The 18,587-nt window shown below is 47.1% G+C and overlaps 1 protein-coding gene across 2 annotated transcripts in view; it reads right to left on the bottom strand.

The window, feature by feature from the left end:
* ACSBG2 (acyl-CoA synthetase bubblegum family member 2) overlaps nt 1-5,514 on the bottom strand; it is a 37,907-nt gene extending 32,393 nt beyond the window's left edge. For both annotated transcript variants that reach the window (XM_039466011.2, XM_003938851.4), the window contains exons 1-2: nt 5,353-5,514; nt 302-390 (exon numbers count right to left, since the gene is read on the bottom strand). In XM_039466011.2, coding sequence (XP_039321945.2) covers nt 302-390; nt 5,353-5,499 — 236 coding nt within the window. In that variant the 5' untranslated portion in view covers nt 5,500-5,514. The remainder of the gene's footprint in view (nt 1-301; nt 391-5,352) is intronic.
* Between the last annotated feature and the right edge of the window lie 13,073 nt (nt 5,515-18,587).

The raw sequence follows: 18,587 nt of genomic DNA on the forward strand, positions 1-18,587 counted from the left end.
GGCACCTGTATACCTACGTAACAAACCTGCATGATCTGCACATGTGCCCCAGAACTTAAAGTATAATAAAATAAAAAGAAAGAAAGAAAATCGAGAAGAGAAGTCTGAGACTGCTGGTCTGATGGGTTTTATTGCGTATGACCCGTGATCAGAATGATTTGTTTGTGTGTCTATCCTGCCTGCTAACCAAGGCACCCATCCAAAATTCCTGTTGGCATCTCACACCGAACAAGCCCAGGGGTCCCAGGCCCAGAGTAGCAGCTCCTTAACCCTCACCCATGAACCAAGCCAATGATCTTACCCAGCTAGGATGGTGCCGAGAGCAGTGATAAACCACTCCACAGAGTTAAACCCCAGGATGCCAACTCCATGGAAACGCTCCAAGCCCAGCTGAGAAGGAAAAAACAAATAGAAAAACAAAACATAAACACGGAGAACTCAGATCATGAGGACATGTAACGATAGAGTCAAATGTAGTCACATGGAGGCCGGGCGCAGTGGCTCATGCCTGTAATCCCAGTACTTGGGGAGGTTGAGGTGGGAGAATTGCTTGAGGCCAGAAGTTCAACACCAGTCTGGACAGCAAAGAGAGACCCCCCTGTCTGTACAAAGAAGTAGAAAAGTTTGCAGGGCATGGTGGTGCCCACCTGTCGTCCTGGATACTTGGGAGTCAGGGGCGGGAGGAGCTCTTGAGCCCTAGAGTTCGAGGCTGCAGTGAGCTATGATTGCACCACTGCATTCCATTCTGGGCAACAGAGAGAGACCCTGTTTCAAAACTCAACTAAAAAATAGCCACACAGGGTGGGAGACAGTGTTGAGCCTAAACTCTGGGGTGTAATATTTTTAATTTTTGTGACTATGGGAGGTTTGTTTACCTTCCTCTACATAACACAACATGTATTATTTTTATTTTTATTTTTTTTAATTTTTTTTTTTATTATTATTATTTTGAGACGGAGTTTCACTGTTGTTACCCAGACTGGAGTGCAATGGCGCGATCTCGGCTCACCGCAACCTCCGCCTCCTGGGTTCAAGCAATTCTCCTGCCTCGGCCTCCTGAGTGGCTGGGACCACAGGCATGCGCCACCACACCCAGCTAATTTTTTGTATTTTTAGTAGAGACGGGGTTTCACCTTGTTGACCAGGATAGTCTCGATCTCTTGACCTCATGATTCACCCGCCTCGGCCTCCCAAAGTGCTAGGATTATAGGCATGAGCCACTGTGCCCGGCCCGTATTATTTTTATTTTTATGTTTTGCATTATTTTTATTTATTGTGGTAAAATACATATAACATGGAATTTACCATTTTCGCCTTTTTTTTTTTTTTTTCTTTTGAGACAGAGACTTGCTCTGTCGCCCAGGCTGGAGTGCAATGGCTTGAACTCGGCTCACTGCAACCTCCACCTCCCAGGTTGAAGTGATTCTTCTGCCTCAGCCTCCTGAGTAGTTAGGATTACGGGCACCCACCACCATGCCCGGCTAATTTTTGTATTTTTAGTAGAGACGGCATTTCACCAGGCTGGTCTCGAACTCTTGACCTCAAGCAATCCTCCCACCTTGACCTCCCAAAGTGCTTACGCCTATAATCCACCACACCAAGCCCGTTTTCACCATGTTTAAGAGTGCAGTTCAGTGACACTAAGCACATTCACATGGTTGTGCAAGCATCTCCACCATTCATCTCCAGAGCTTCCTCCTCTTCCTGAACTGAAACTCTGTTTGTAAAAAACACTCACTCCCAGCCAGGTGAAGTGGGTCACGCCTGTCATTCCAGCACTTTGGGAGGCCGAGGTGGGTGGATCACAAGGTCACGAGATCGAGACCATCTTGGCTAACATGGCAACCCCCGTCTCTACTAAAAATACAAAAAATTAGCTGGGCATGGTGGCACGTGCCTGTAGCCTCAGCTACTCAGGAAGCTGAAGCAGAAGAATCGCTTGAACTGGGGAGGCAGAGGTTGCAGTGAGCCAAGACTGCACCACTGCACGCCAGCCTGGGTGACAGAGCAAGGCTCTGTCTCGGAAAAAAAAAAAAAACAACACTTCCTATCCTCTTCACCAGCCCCTGGCACCTCCCATTCGACTTTCTGTCTCTGTGAATCTAATGACTCTAAGGACCCCCCAGGAGTGAAATCACACAGGATTTGTCCTTTTGTGTCTGGCTTACTTCAGTGAGTGTGATGTCCTCGGGTTCATCCATGTTGTAGCGTGTGTCAGAATTTCCTTCCTTTTTGTGGCTCAATCAGTTTCCCTCCTATGGGTGGACTACATGGTGTTCATCCATTCTTCCACTGACGGATACACGTGTTGCTCCCACCCTCTGGCTCTCGTGAATAACGCTGCTATGAACCTGAGTCTACAAATAACTCTTCATGTCCCTGGCTTTCATATTTTGTTGTTGTTGTTAAAACCCAGAAGCAGGATTGCTGAATCATACAGTAATTCTCTGTTTACATTTTGTTTTAAGAAACTGCTCGGTCGGGCGCAGTGGCTACGCCTGTAATCCCAGCACTTTGGGAGGCTGAGGCGGGTGGATCACAAGGTCAAGAGATCGAGACCATCCTGGTCAACATGGTGAAACCCTGTCTCTACTAAAAATAAAAAAAAATAGCTGGGCATGGTGGCACGTGCCTGTAATCCCAGCTACTCAGGAGGCTGAGGCAGGAGAATTGCCTGAACCCAGGAGGCGGAGGTTGTGGTGAGCCGAGATCGCGCCATTGCACTCCAGCCTGGGTAACAAGAGCAAAAGTCCGTCTCAAAAAAATAAAAAAGAAAAGAAAAGAAACTGCTAGACTGTTTTCCATGGTGGCAGCACCGTTTTACATTCTCACCAGCATTGCTTAAGGATTCCAGCTTTTCCATATCCTCCCCAACGCGTGCTGTGTTTTGCTATTTTTTAAATCATAACTATCTTGAAGGGTGTGAATTTATTTTTATTTTTAATGAAAGTACTCAAGGAGTGATATGAGATAGTCATGATAAGTTGCACAGGTAGGTTGGGGGCAGTGACTCATGCCCGTAATCCCAGCACTTTGGGAGGCCAAGGCGGGCAGATCACCTGAGGTCAGGAGTTCTAGACCAGCTTGGGCAACATGGTAAAACCCCATCTATTAGCCAGGCGTCGTGGCAGGCACCTGTAATCCCAGCTACTCAGGAGGCTGAGGCAGGAGAATCTCTTGAACCCGAGAGGCAGAGGTTGCAGTGAGACGAGATGGCACCAGTGCATTCCAGCCTGGGCGGCAGAGCGAGATGCTGTCTCAAAAAGAAGAAAAGTTGCCCATGTAAAGGTGCAGGCTTGTCCTGAATGTGGTTGAGAATGAACCAGGAAACTCAGAAACAAAAGTGACCATCTTTAGGGGAAAACTCGCTTTCGTTCTGGGTGCCGCCAGCCAACGTTGTTGGCTGTTTTAGTCCTACAGAATCAAGACTGGCAATGATCTGCTGTTCTTGGGGGAAAGGGACCATTTGGAAGGTCTGCCTGCTGGTGCTTCAGAATGAGATGCAAAGTATTTCAGTGACCAAAAGACTGTCTTCACCATGGACAGAGTGCATTTTTATTAATGCATAGTTAGACTGATTAATTTCTGCTTGGGTCTCCAAGGTATTTTTGCTTGTTTGTTTTGAGATGGAGTCTCACCCAGGCTGGAGTGTAATCTCAGCTCACTGTAACCTCCGCCTCCCCGGTTCAAGTGACTCTCCTGCCTCAGCCTTCGGAGTAGCTGGGATTACAGGCGTGTGCCGCCACACCTAGCTAATTTTTTGTTTGTTTCTTTGTTTTGAGAGAGTCTAGCTCTGTCACCCAGGCTGGAGTGCTCAATCTGAGCTCACTGCAACCTCTACCTCCCGGGTTCAAGCGATTCTCCCTGCCTCAGCTTCCCAAGTAGCTGGGGTTACAGGTACCCACCCCTACACCTAGCTATATTTTTGTATTTTTTAGTAGAGACAGGATTTTGCCATGTTGGCCAGGCTGGTGGGGAACTCCTGACCTCGGGTGATCCACCCACCTCAGCCTCTCAAAGTGCTGGGATTACAGGTATGAGCCACCACACCCGGCCAAATTTTTGTATTTTTAGTATCGATGGGGTTTCACCATGTAGTCCAGGCTGGCCTGGAACTCCTGACCTCAGGTGATCCACCCACCTTGGCCTCTCAAAGTGCTGAGATTATAGGCATGAGCCACCGTCCTCAGCCAGGTCTCCAAGGTTTAGGGGAGGAGGGGGACCTTTAACTGCATGGAACTAAGAACATGGCTAATGGAGACAATCTCTCAGGAGAGATGAACTAGCTATACAGCGACGTGGCATGAGGGTGGGGCCACCAAAAAGAAACCCAGCCCAAGCACATGGTTCTCTTTTTTTACTTTAAGACATGGTCTCACTCTGTTGTCCAGGCTGGAGTGCAGTGGTGCAATCACCTGTCACTACAGCCTTGACCTCCCCAGGCTCAAGTGATCCTCCCACCTCACCCTCCTGATAGCTGAGACTACAGGCATGTGCCACCATGCCTGGTTAATTTTTGCACTTTTTGTAGAGACTGGGGTCTCACTATGTTGCCCAGGCTGGTCTTGAACTCCTGGGCTCAGTGATCCTCCTGCCTCAGTCTCCCAAAGCACTAGGATTATAGAAATGAGCCACTGTCCCCAGCCTTGTTCCCTCTTTCTTTTGCACCATTTATTCTAGGGGGGACTGGTAACTGTGCTGTGAGGACACTGAAGCAATTCTGTGAAGGCCATGGAATGAGGAACTGAGACTTCCTGCCAATAACCAACCATCTAGGTAAGTAAGCTTGGAAGTAAAGCCTCCAGCCCCAGTTGAGCCTTCAGATGAGATAGCCCCAGCTGATAGCTTGGCTGCAACCTCATGAGAGATCTGATAGCTTGGCTGCAACCTCATAAGAGATTCTGGCTCCAGAGCCGGAACCACCCAATTTCAAAGTAGCTCCTAAATTCTCAACCCACAGAAACTGTGAGTTGATAAATGTTTGTCATTTCAAGTCACTGTGTTTTGGGATCATTTGTTATGCAGCAGTAACTAACTAATACATAGAGATAGTATGTTAAGGGACAAATGAAAGATGGAGAACCATGGGTGTGTAAAAATTTGCATATATAAAAATCATATTTTTTATATATACATAATTTATTTCCCAAAAAACACACAAAACATTGTCAATGGTGGCTGTTTCCATGGAGAGGAACTGGGTGGCTGAGGCTCATGGATCAGAGGGAAATGTTTCACTGGTTAACCTTTAGATCTTTTGGTGCCCTGTGAATTTTGTACCACATGTATGTGTGTGTATTACCTATTCAGGATGAATGGTTGAACAAAGGAGAATGAATGAATGAATCTTACTTTGATCAAAGATTTCGCAGCCTTCCAACAAGCCTTGTAGTACTGGTTGAAATTCAGAATTTCCCATTTTTCACTGTTCTTGAATGCGAGGGCTGGATAAGTTCCAAATCGGTTGACTGACTCTTGAAAAAATTCAGGGATGGTCATCGGGGTCTCATGGCCTGGTCCGTGTTTGGACAGCCTCAGAAGGACTTCTCCATCCTGGCAGGTAGTCCACAGCTTGGGAGCTACTGCAAACAATCACCAGAGTTGGGTGGCAAATGTTTTTATTTCTTTAATAACTTTGGAGAGGTGGGAGTTACTGGTGTCTTTTTGGACCTAAGGTGCTGAGAGTTGAATGAATCCCCTTTTAGGGTGAAGTTACGTAGTGAACAGTGGCAAGTCAAACTTCCTTTCTCTTTATTTTTTCATTCCCTCTGCAAATATTTAATAAGTCAAAATGGATTGTATACCAAACACTCTCTTACCCAACACCTAAATTCTACAACTGCAAGCATTTTACTATGTTTCTTTTATCACACATCTATCCTGCTATCTTTATGTTCATCTTCCTTCCTTCCTTCCTTCCTTCCTTCCTTCCTTCCTTCCTTCCTTCCTTCCTTCTTTCCTTCTTTCCTTCCTTCCTTCCTTCCCTCCTTCCCTCCCTCCTTCCTTCCTTTTTCCTTTCAATACAGTGTTGGTCTGTCAGCAGGCTGGAGTGCAGTGGCACAATCATAGCTCGTTGCAACTTTGACCTCCTAGGCTCAAGCCATCCTCCCACCTCAGCCTCCCAAATAGTCGAGAGCACCATGCCTGGCTAATTTATTTTTAATGTTTTGTTGAGATGGGGTTTTACTGTGTTTCCGAGGCTGATCTCAAACTCCTTGGCTCAAACAATCCTCCTGCCTCAGTTTCTCAAAGTACTGGGATTACAGGCATGAGCCACCACACCCAGCCCCATCTTATAATAATAATAATAATAATAATTATTATTATTATTATTTGAGATGAAGTCTCACTCTGTTGCCCAGGCTGGAGTGCAGTGGTGTGATCTTGGCTTCCTGCAACCTACACCTCCCAGGTTCAAGCCATTCTTCTGCCTCAACCTCCCGAGTAGCTGGGACTACAGGCACCCACCACCACATCCAGCTGATTTTTGTAGTTTTAGTAGAGACAGGGTTTCACCATGTAGCCCAGGCTGGTCTCAAACTCCTGACCTCAAGTGATCCACTTGCCTCAGCCTCCCAAAGTGTTGGGATTACAGGCGTAAGCCATCACGCCCGGCCCCATCTGATTTTTTGATGCATTTCCAAGTGAGCCAAAGCTATTCACTCATTTTACCCTTAAACACCCTTGCAGGTAAATCATTAACTAGAGTCACATATTTAATATTATTTACAGAGATTGTTTTAAAGGTAAAATGTATAGGAAGTGGACTAGATATGCTTTGGCCAATGAAACGTAAGAAGTGAATGTGTGTCATTCATGGGAGAAGATGTGACAGCCAGTGTATATTCACCATCCTCCATGGTCCTGTCATAAAAATGGTGGAGCAGATGTCAAGAAGTAGCCCCCTCTGTCCCCATGGTAGCCGCACAACATGAGTAAGGAGCAAGCTTGTGTTGTGTTAAGCCATTGAGGTTCTTAAGCGGAAGAGAATGTCACCAGGGCGGGAATAACATCCATGCATCCTCCAGAGCCCAGCTCAAGAACCCACTCCCAGACTCCCTGCCTGGATTGGATCCTGTGATCAAGACCTCAACACACCTTGGGTCTCTCTTCAGAATTATACGCTTGCATTTGTTTGTGTGATTCTAGGCCTCCGTTTTTTTCTTGAACAGACATCGTCTGGTTTTGGTCATCTTTATGTCTTCAGCATCCAGCACAATGCCTGGCATTAGGGTCATGGCTCCACAGAAATGTCATAAATGCCCACTGGGGGCGGTGTCTCATACCTTAATCTGAGCACTTTGGGAGGCTAAGGTGGGCATATCACCTGAGGTCAGGAGTTCGAGACCAGCCTGACCAACATGGAGAAACCCAGTCTCTACTAAAAATACAAAATTAGCTGGGCATGGTGGCACCTGCCTGAAATCCCAGCTACTTGAGAGGCTGAGGCAGGAGAATCATTTGAACCCGGGAGGCTGAGGTTGCAGTGAGCCAAGATTGAGCCATTGCACTCCAGCCTGGGCAACAAGAGTAAAACTTCATTTCAAAAAAAAAAAAGGAAGTATTTTATTTGCCATAAACCTCAGTACTTTCACTATTTTCTGACTCATTTCTTGAACTCACTCTCAGTGGTGTCAAGAGCCTGGACTTCAGCTGGGTTGGAGGTCCCACCGGCATTTGGGGACCTCCCCCAGCCCACCAGTATCAAAGCTGTCTATGATGTCATGATGTCCCTTGAATTTAGCTCTGACAGTAAAATGATTGCAACCTAATGTTAACAGGTCACTATGATCATATCCGCACCGTATCTACAGGGTTGGTTCCTGGGTACTCTATCTACTCCGGCTCACCATCCTGACAGGGATGTGCTATTGTCAACACCCCTATCATTCAGATATGCAAATGAGGTCTCCAAAGAGCAGGTAACCTGCTCAGTGTCACATGACCAGTAGGCAAAGCTCTGAATTAAGTGAACCACTTGCCCTGCTTCCTCAACACCCTATCAAGAATAGAAAATAGTGCCCAGGCTGGTCACGGTGGCCCACACCTGTAATTCCAGCACTTTGGGAGGCCAAGGTGAGAGGATTGCTTGAGCCCAGGAGTTCAAGACCAGCCTGGGGAACATAGCGAAACTCTGTCTCTACGAAAAAATACAGAGCTGGGCATGGTGGTGTGCACCTGTAGTCCTAGCTACTTGGAGGGCTGAGGCAAGAGGATCACCTGAGCCTGGGAGGTCGAGGCTAAAGTGAGCTATGATTGCACCACTGCACTCCAGCCTGGGCGACGGAACAAGACCCTGTCTCAAAAAAAGAAAAAAAAATGGGGTGGGGGTCAGCAGGGTCAGGCAAGGAATGGCTACATGTTTTTAGATCCAGACTGCTCTGCAAAGAGTCTTAGTGGAATCAGTGTGCCCCTCCCGCTTTCCCACTCACTGCTTAGTGCCATATACCTTGTGTTTTGTTCATGTCTACTTCAAGATTGTTAGCTGCTTCTTGAGTCTTTGGGGTTCCAGTTATTTCAGGTCTGCAGAAACCATGTTTCACAGGACTGCAAGGCAAAAAAGCAGGGAGTTTAACAGGACCGGCAAAGGAGCTGTTTGAACCCGGGAGGCGGAGGTTGCAGTGAGCTCAGATCGTGCCACTGCACTACAGCCTGGGCAACAGAGTGAGACCCTGTCTCAAAAAAAAAAAAAAAGGAGCCGGGTGCGGTGGCTCAAGCCTGTAATCCCAGCACTTTGGGAGGCTGAGGCGGGTGGATCATGAGGTCAAGAGATCGAGACCATCCTGGTCAACATGGTGAAACCCCGTCTCTACTAAAAATACAAAAAATTAGCTGGGCATGGTGGCACGTGCCTGTAATCCCAGCTACTCAGGAGGCTGAGGCAGGAGAATTGCCTGAACCCAGGAGGCGGAGGTTGTGGTGAGCCGAGATCGTGCCATTGCACTCCAGCCTGGGTAACAAGAGCAAAACTCCATCTCAAAAAAAAAGGAAAAGAAAAGAAAATGCGTGTCCTTCTCCCATACCACTGGCACCTGTCACTCTTTGAGAGGTGTGGCTCTGGCCATCTGGCAAGGCACCGGGAGCTGAGACATCTGGTCACTCAGATGTTTTCTTCTTCCTGCAAAGGCAATAAACTGGTAGCCCCTCCTGGAAACCCGAACATGAGCTGCTCCTTCCCAGCCCCCGTCACCCTTTTGGTCCAGCTAGGGTGATGGTAGTGGTGGGAGGCAGAAGGATGGGTGGTTTCCCTCCACAACAGACCTTCTACCCCATTCAGCCTTCTAGAACCTTCCATTCCAGCCACCTCTTGTGACATCACTGGCTGTCCCTGCCTCCGTACCCCACCCCCACCCTGATAGGAAGCTGCTTCCAGGACGGGGAGATGGCGCTTCTCTTTGCACACATCATCATTTATTCATGCATGCATGCACTTCTGCGTGTGCTCATGACTTTTTTTTTTTTTTTTTCCTGAGACAGAGTTTTGCTCTTGTTGCCCAGGCTGGAGTGCAGTGACGTGATCTCAGCTCACCACAACCTCTGCCTTCCAGGTTCTAGTGTTTCTCCTGCCTCAGCCTCCGGAGTAGCTGGGATTACAGGCATGCACCATCACGCCAGGCTAATTTTGTATTTTTAGTAGAATTGGGGGTTTCTCCACGTTGGTCAGGCTGGTCTTGAACTCCTGACCTCAGGTGATCCGCCTGCCTCAGCCTCCCAAAGTGCTGAGATTAAGGCATGAGCCACCACCCCCAGTGGGCATTTATGACATTTTTGTGGAGCTATGACCCTAATGCCAGGCATTGTGCTGGATGCTGAAGACATAAAGATGACCAAAACCAGACAATGTCTGTTCAAGAAAATAAGGGAGGCCTAGAATCACACAAACAAATGCAAGCGTATAATTCTGAAGAGAGACCCAAGGTGTGTTGAGGTCTTGATCACAGGATCCGATCCAGGCAGGGAATCTGGGAGTGGGTTCTTGAGCTGGGCTCTGGAGGATGCATGGATGTTATTCCCGCCCTGGTGACATTCTCTTACGCTGCCTGTCTTCATGTGTTTACAGCGGCCTCCCTCTTCTTGTTGTGTTTTGTCAGTGCTAACAATGCCTCGTACTAGGCACAGTGGCTCGTGCCTACAATCCGAGCACTTTGGGAAGCCAAGGCAGGAGCATCACTTGAGACCGGGAGTTCAAGGCCAGGCTGGGCAATGTAGCAAGACCCCATCTCTACAAAAAAAAATTTAAAAATGCGTCAGACATGGTGGTGCACAACTGTAACTCCAGCTAGGGTTGGGGCTGAGGTGAGGGAATTGTTTGAGCCCAGTGCAGTGAGCTGTGATGGTGCCATGGCACTTCAGCCAGGCTGCAGAGCAAGACCCCGTCTCAGAACAAAACAAGACAAAACAGTGCCAGGGGCAGCACACAATAGGTGCTCAGTAAATAAAGATGTAGTGACAGAATCTTCTGCTGTGCCAAGAGAAAAGGACAAGGAGTGTTCCATTGTTTCTAGGGCCTTCTTTTTTTTTGGTGGGGGGGAGATGGAGTTTCACTCTTGTTGCCCTCGGCTCCCTGCAATCTCTGCCTCCTGGATTCAAGCCATTCTCCTGCCTCAGCCTCCCGAGTAGCTGGGAGTACAGGCGCCCACCACTATGCCTGGCTAATTTTTTTTTTTATTTTTAGCAGAGACAGGGTTTTACCATGTTGATCAGACTGGCCTCAAACTCCTGTTCTCAGTGATCCACCCACCTTGGCCTCCCAGAGTGCTGGGATTACAGGTGTGAACCACCGCCCCCAGCCCCCAAAACATAATTTAATCAAATCTTATACCCCTTGATGAAATACAGCAGCAAAACCAAAATCATTATTTCTAAGTCTCAAAGTCCAGTTGATAAAAGAGTGAGGAATTGGGTCAGGCATGGTGGCTCACGCCTGTAATCCCAGCACTTTGGGAGGCTGAGGCAGGTGGGTCATGAGGTCAAGAGTTCCAGACCAGCCTGACCAACATGGTGAAACCCTGTCTCTACTAAAAATACAAAAATTAGCCGGGCATGGTGGCATGTGCCTGTAGTCCCAGGTACTTGGGAAGCTGAGGCAGAAGAATCGCTTGAACCCAGCAGGTGGAGGTTGCAGTGAGCTCAAATCGCACCACTGCACTCCAGCCTGGGTGACAGAGCACGACTCTGTAAAAAAAAAAAAAAAAAAAAAAAAAAAAGGTGATGGTGACTCACTAACTTAGGAAAAGAAATTGGAAATTGACCCTGTCCAATATGGTAGCCACAAACCTATGTGAGTATTTAAATTAAGGTTTTAATGACTTAAAAATTGCATAAAATTTACAATTGTACAATTAAAAATGGTTAAGGTAGTAAGTTTAGTGTTACATGTATTTTGCCATATTGAAAATAAAAGAGAGCCAGTTGTGGTGGCTCACGCCTGTAATCTCAGCACTTTGAGAGGCCAAAGCAGGTGGATCACTTAAGGTCAGGAATTCAAGACCAGCCTGGTCAACATGGTGAAACCCCGTCTCTACTAAAAATACAAAAACTTAGCTAAGTGTGGTGGCGGGTGCCTGTAATATCAGCTACTCGGGGGAGGTGAGGCCAGAGAATCACTTGAATCCAGGAGACGGAGGCTGTAGTGAGCAGAGATCGAGCCACTGCATTCCAGCCTGGGAGTGAGACTGTGTCTCAAAGATAATAATAATAATAATAGTTATTATTATTATTATTAAATATATTCACATATTCAGTGGATTAGTCAGGGAGGAATTTCAACACCCCTCTTCTGTCTCCCTTCCTTCCTTTCTTCCCTTCCTTTCTTCCTTCTCTTCTCTTCTCTTTTTTCTTTTTTTTCTTTTTTCTTGCTCTGTCACCCAAGCTGGAGTGCAGTGGTGTGATCTTGGCTCACTGCAATCTCCACCTCCTGGGTTCAAGTGATTCTCCTGCCTTGGCCTCCCGCGTAGCTGGGACTACAGGCATGTGCCACCACGCCCAGCTAATATTTTGTATTTTTAGTTGAGATGAGGTTTCACCGTGTTGGCCAGGATGGTTACAATCTCCTCACCGCTTGATCCACCCACCTCAACCTTCCAAAGTGCTGGGATTACAGACGTGAGCCACTGTACCTAGCCATATATATGTGTGTGTGTATATGTGTAGGTGTCCATATGTATGTGTGTATATATATGTATGTATTTAAATCCAAAGGAGGCTAGAAGAAAATGGGAGAAATAAGAAAATCCTCTCTCCCCCAATCCTAATTCTAACGCCTCAGACACAACCATAGTTTCCACTTCTTGGATGTTCTTTTCTTGTTACATATTATCAGGAATTGATGTATTGATTTGTGTACGTGTGTGTGTGTGTGTGTGTGTGTGTGTGTGTGTGTGCGCGCGCGCGCGTTTTAGAGATGGGGGTCTCACTGTGTTGCCCAAGCTGGTCTCAAGCTCTTGGACTCAAGTTATCCTCCTGCCTTGGCCTCCCAAGTTGCCAGGATTATAGGTGTGAGTGATGGTACCCACCTTCAGGCATTCACATACATACTGCCTTTTTAAAAATGTGAACATACCTTCCGTAAGTGTCTGCAACTTATTACAGTTTGTTCATTTAGTGATACTATATTTAGGAGCTCTTTCAGTATCAGCATGTACAAACTGCACTGTCTTTTTAAATAGCTATTTTAATATGCTATTTAATGGGCAGATCATAGTTTATTCTTTTTTTTTTTTTTTTTTTTTTTTTGAGACGGAGTTTCGCTTTTGTTGCTCAGGCTGGAGTGCAATGGCGCGATCTCGGTTCACCGCAACCTCCGCCTCCTGGGTTCAGGCAATTCTCCTGCCTCAGCCTCCTGAGTAGCTGGGATTACAGGTACACGCCACCATGTCCAGCTAATTTTTAGTATTTTTAGTAGAGACGGGGTTTCTCCATGTTGACCAGGATGGTCTCGATCCCTTGACCTCGTGATCCACCCGCCTCGGCCTCCCAAAGTGCTGGGATTACAGGCTTGAGCCACCGCGCCTAGCCAAGTTTATTCTTAATCAGTTCTCTAGTAGAATGTATGGTTTGTGATACTTTCATTTGTTAGTGTGGGTGACTGTACATAGTGCTATAATAATGTTCACTGTGTATGCCTGCTTCTCAGAGCTTATTTCTTATTTCTTTTTTTTTTTTTTTTTTTTTTGAGACGGAGTTTCACTCTTGTTACCCAGGCTGGAGTGCAATGGCGCTATCTCGGCTCACCGCAACCTCCGCCTCCTGGGTTCAGGCAATTCTCCTGCCTCAGCCTCCTGAGTAGCTGGGATTACAGGTACACGCCACCATGTCCAGCTAATTTTTAGTATTTTTAGTAGAGACGGGGTTTCTCCATGTTGACCAGGATGGTCTCGATCCCTTGACCTCGTGATCCACCCGCCTCAGCCTCCCAAAGTGCTGGGATTACAGGCTTGAGCCACCGCGCCTAGCCAAGTTTATTCTTAATCAGTTCTCTAGTAGAATGTATGGTTTGTGATACTTTCATTTGTTAGTGTGGGTGACTGTACATAGTGCTATAATAATGTTCACTGTGTATGCCTGCTTCTCAGAGCTTATTTCTTATTTCTTTTTTTTTTTTTTTTTTTTTTTTGAGACGGAGTTTCGCTCTTGTTACCCAGGCTGGAGTGCAATGGCGCTATCTCGGCTCACCGCAACCTCCGCCTCCTGGGTTCAGGCAATTCTCCTCCCTCAGCTTCCTGAGTAGCTCGGATTACAGGCACGCGCCACCATGCCCAGCTAATTTTTTGTATTTTTAGTAGAGACGAGGTTTCACCATGTTGACCAGGATGGTCTCGATCTCTCGACCTCGTGATCCACCCGCCTCGGCCTCCCAAAGTGCTGGGATTACAGGCTTGAGCCACCGCGCCCGGCCTCAGAGCTTATTTCTATAATACATTTCTAGAAGCACCAAAGGATATTTTAAAATTCTAGGGATTTTCTTTTTTTTTTTTTTTCTTTTGAGATGGAGTTTTGCTCTTTTTGCCCAGGCTGGAGTGCAGTGGCACAATCTTGGCTCACTGCAGCCTCCACCTCCCGAGTTCAAGCGATTCTCCTGCCTCAGCCTCCCTAGTAGCTGGAATTACAGGCACCTGCCACCAAGCCCAGCTAATTTTTTGTGTTTTTAGTAGAGACAGGGTTTCCCCATGTTGGCCAGGCTGGTCTCAAACTCCTGACCTCAAGTGATCCACCCTTCTTGGCCCCCCAGAATGCTGGGATTATAGGCGTGAACTACCACACCCGCCTAGTCTTTGTGTTTTTATAGAGACAGGGTTTCACCATGTTGGCCAGGCTGGTCTCAAACTCCTGACCACAGGTGATCTACCCACCTTAGCCTCTCAAAGTGCTGGAATTACAGGCGTGAGCCACCGCGCCTGGCCTGTAACTGCAGACTCTTGGACTCAAGCAATGCTCGCACCTCAGCCTCCCAAGTATCTGGGACTACAGGCGTGTGCCACCATGCCTGGCTAATTTGTAATTCTTTTGTCGAGATGGGGTCTTTCTGGTCTAGAACTCCTGGCCTCAAGCAGTCCTCCCAAAGCACTGAGATTACAGGCAGAGAGGGCAGAGATTTACAGAGAAATATGCTGATTGCAACTTTGTGAATAGGAAACGAATCAGAAGCCATCTCTTCATCCACAGGGGGCAGGATGAATAGAAGATAGCCCAGTGCCTTGTAAACAAATAATGTAAGAGATTTGTGTCTACTTTCACAGAGAGCCAAGGCACATTAAGTCAAAAAGAAATAATGTTGCCAGGGTAAGTGTGTCGGTTCCCAAGTGCTGTTACAAAGTAACCGTCTGGAGAGCTTAAACCCCCAGAAATTATCTCACAGTTCTGGAGTGGAAGATCAAGGTGTGGGCAGAGCCATATTCCCTGTGAAGCCTCTAGGGGGGAGGGTCCTCCCTGACTCTCCCAGCTTCTGGTAGCCCCAGGTGTTCTGTGGTGGGTGACAGGATCACGGTAATCTCTGTCTCCATGTTCACGTGGCCATCTTCTCTATGTTTTGTGTTCAAATTTTCCTTTTTTTTTTTTTTTTTTGAGATGGAGTCTCACTCTGTCACCCAGGCTGGAGTACAGTGGCGTGATTTTAGCTCACTGCAACCTCCACCTCCCGGGTTCAAGCCATTCTCCTGCCTCAGCCTCCCAAGTAGCTGGGAACTGCAGGTGCCACCACCATGCTCAGTATTTTTAGTGGAGACGGGGTTTTACCATGTTAGCTAGGGTGGTCTCAAACTCCTCACCTCAAGTGATCCGCCCACCACAGCCTCCCAAAGTGCTGGGATTACAGGTGTGAGCCACCATGCCCAGTCCAAATTTTCCTCTTCTTGTAAGGATGCCAGTTCTATTGGATTAGTGGCACAGCCTACTCCAGTATGACCTCATCTGACCCAGTTCTATCTGCAACAACTCTCTGTCTGAATAAGGTTACATTCTGAGATATTAGGGGTTAGGACTCCAATATAACTTCGGTGGCATGGAGCACAATTAAATTCATAACATTGTAATAGTTCTATTTGTAGGGTTTTTGAATTTATTTATTTATTTATTTATTTTTGAGACAGAGTTTGGCTCTGTCACCCAGACTGGAGTGCAGTGGCACAATCTCAGCTCACTCCAGCATCCACCACCCGGGCTCAAGCCAGCCTCCCACCTCAGCCTTCCTAGTAGCGTGATGGTTCACACCTGTAGTCCCAGCTACTCAGGAGGCCGAAGTAGGAGAATTGCTTGAGCCCAGGAATTCAAGGCTGCAGTGAGCTGTGATCACACCACTGCACTCTAGCCTAGGCAATAGAATGAGTCTGTCTCTTAAAAAAAAAAAAATGCATTTGAGAATTTTAGCAAATCTAAGTACATTTAGAGTCTTCTAAAATTACTGTCTGTGGGATTTTCGTGGGACCATCCCAAAGGGTTTAGTAATAAAATGCTCATTTATTTATTTATTTATTTATTTTTGAGACAGAGTTTCGCTCTTGTTACCCAGGCTGGAGTGCAATGGTGCGTCTCGGCTCACCGCAACCTCCGCCTCCTGGGTTCAGGCAATTCTCCTACCTTAACCTCCTGAGTAGCTGGGATTACAGGCACGCGCCACCATGCCCAGCTAATTTTTTGTATTTTTAGTAGAGATGGGGTTTCACCATGTTGACCAGGATGGTCTCGATCTCTCAACCTCGTGATCCACCCGCCTCGGCCTCCCAAAGTGCTGGGATTACAGGCATGAGCCACCGTGCTCAGCCGATTTTTTATATTTTTAGTAGAGATGGAGGTTTCACCATGTCGGCCAGGGTGGTCTCGAATTCCTGACCTCATGATCCACGAGCCTCGGCCTCCCACAGTGCTGGGATTACAGGCATGAGCCACCGCGCCTGGCAAATGCCCCTTTATATTGTTGAGAATTTTAAATGATTCTTTAAAGTAGTTATCTTCTGGTAAATATTTAATAACTGGCTCTCAAGTGGCATGGGGCACTGATTTGCAGTGTTTGCCAATTCCTATGGTGTAAACCTCCCACTGTGGCTGATTTCAAGGTACTGATGTGATACAACTGAATGTGAAACTGAGAAGAGATGCATGCATTTGGCTCCTACTCATGCAGTGGATACATGTAGTTCCAGCACTTTGGGAGGCCAAGAGAAGGGGATTGCTGGAGGTCGAGAGTTTAAGGCCAACCTGAGCAAAATACAGAGACCTTGTCTCTCCTAAAAATTTGAAAATTAGCGAGGTGTAGTGACATGCACCTGTAGTCCCAGCTATACTTGGGTGGCTGAGGTGGGAAGATTGTTAGAACCCAGGAGTTCGAGGTTGCAGTAAGCTGTGATTGCACCACTGCACTCCACCCTGGGAAACAGAGAGAAACCCTATCTCAGTTAAAAAAATAAAAGACAGTAAGGTTTTTTTTTTTTTTTTTTTTTTTTGAGACGGAGTTTCGCTCTTTTTACCCAGGCTGGAGTGCAATGGCACGATCTCGGCCCACCGCAACCTCCGCCTCCTGGGTTCAGGCAATTCTCCTGCCTCAGCCTCCTGAGTAGCTGAGATTACAGGCACACACCACCATGCCCAGCTAATTTTTTTGTATTTTTAGTAGAAACGGGGTTTCACCATGTTGACCAGGATGGTCTCGATCTCTTGACCTTGTGATCCACCCGCCTCAGCCTCCCAAAGTGCTGGGATTACAGGCTTGAGCCACCGCGCCCGGCCCTAAAAGGTAGTAAGTTTTTTTTTTTTTTTTTTTGAGACAGAGTTTCTCTCTTGTTACCCAGGCTGGAGTGCAATGGCGCAATCTCGGCTCACCGCAACCTCCGCCTCCTGGGCTCAGGCAATTCTCCTGCCTCAGCCTCCTGAGTAGCTGGGATTACAGGCACGTGCCACCATGCCCAGCTAATTTTTTGCACTTTTAGTAGAGACGGGGTTTCACCATGTTGACCAGGATGGTCTCGATCTCTCGACCTCGTGATCCACCCGCCTCGGCCTCCCAAAGTGCTGGGATTACAGGCTTGAGCCACCGCGCCCGGCCTGCAGTAAGTTTTAATGAATTAATTTTTGTTATGTTTTATGGTCTTTAAATGACACACATTTGGCCGGGCGTGGTTGCTCACGCCTGTAATCCCAGCACTTTGGGAGGCTGAGGCAGGCAGATCACAAGGTCAAGAGATTGAGACCATCCCGGCCAACATGGTGAAACCCTGTCTTTACTAAAAATAGAAAAATTGGCTGGGCGTGGCACCAGGTGCCTGTAGTCCCAGCTACTTGGGAGGCTGAGACAGGAGAATTGCTTGAATCCAGGAGGCAAAGGTTGCAGTGAGCCAAGATCGCACCACTGCACTCCAGCCTGTCGACAGAGCAAGACTCCGCCTCAAAATAAATAAATAAATGAATAAAAATTAAAAAATAAATGACACACATTTGAAAGAATGTTAACAACACACAGTGGTTGTTGGCAGTGCCAAGTAACACTGCTAGAGCAGAGAACAGGTGTGGCCAGGTGGATCTGAAGGCCTACAGTTCCTTGAGGTGTCATCTGCAGCCATGAGCAGCCTCATCCAAGGCTCCTGTCAGGGTTTCCAGTACGGAGTGAGGTCTGAAGGTATGTCTTTGATCCCTACATCTGACACTCGCTGCTTACCACGAGCAACCTGTGTCACTGTGGATGCAGCTACTGGAATGTTCCAGGTGTCAAGCAAAGACCATGAAGCCAGGGTGCAGCTCTTGGAAGAGACCAGAAGGGGGCTCCTGGTAGATGCAGCTCCATACAAAGCCTCCAAGTCCCCATCTGCACATGTATCAGATTCTTCTGTCGATTCGCAGGCGGTATGCTCGTTCAGCAAGGATCAAGCCAGCAACTGGATAACTACTACAACAATGCATACAGATTAGAGCACCATGAACATTTGAAGTGCCCTGTGGGAAAACACTTAACTGGATTCAAAAAGCCATTTACATCATTGCAAGAATTTTTGAAGCATGTATTTGTTCATGAATAAAGAAGAAGAGAAGTTGGGCTCTTTAGACATAATTTCAACTTTTATAATTTTTTTTTTTTTTTTTTTTTTGAGATGGAGTCTGGC

This window comes from Saimiri boliviensis, chromosome 14 (genome assembly GCF_048565385.1).
Source record: "Saimiri boliviensis isolate mSaiBol1 chromosome 14, mSaiBol1.pri, whole genome shotgun sequence".
Taxonomy (NCBI): Eukaryota; Metazoa; Chordata; class Mammalia; order Primates; family Cebidae; genus Saimiri; species Saimiri boliviensis.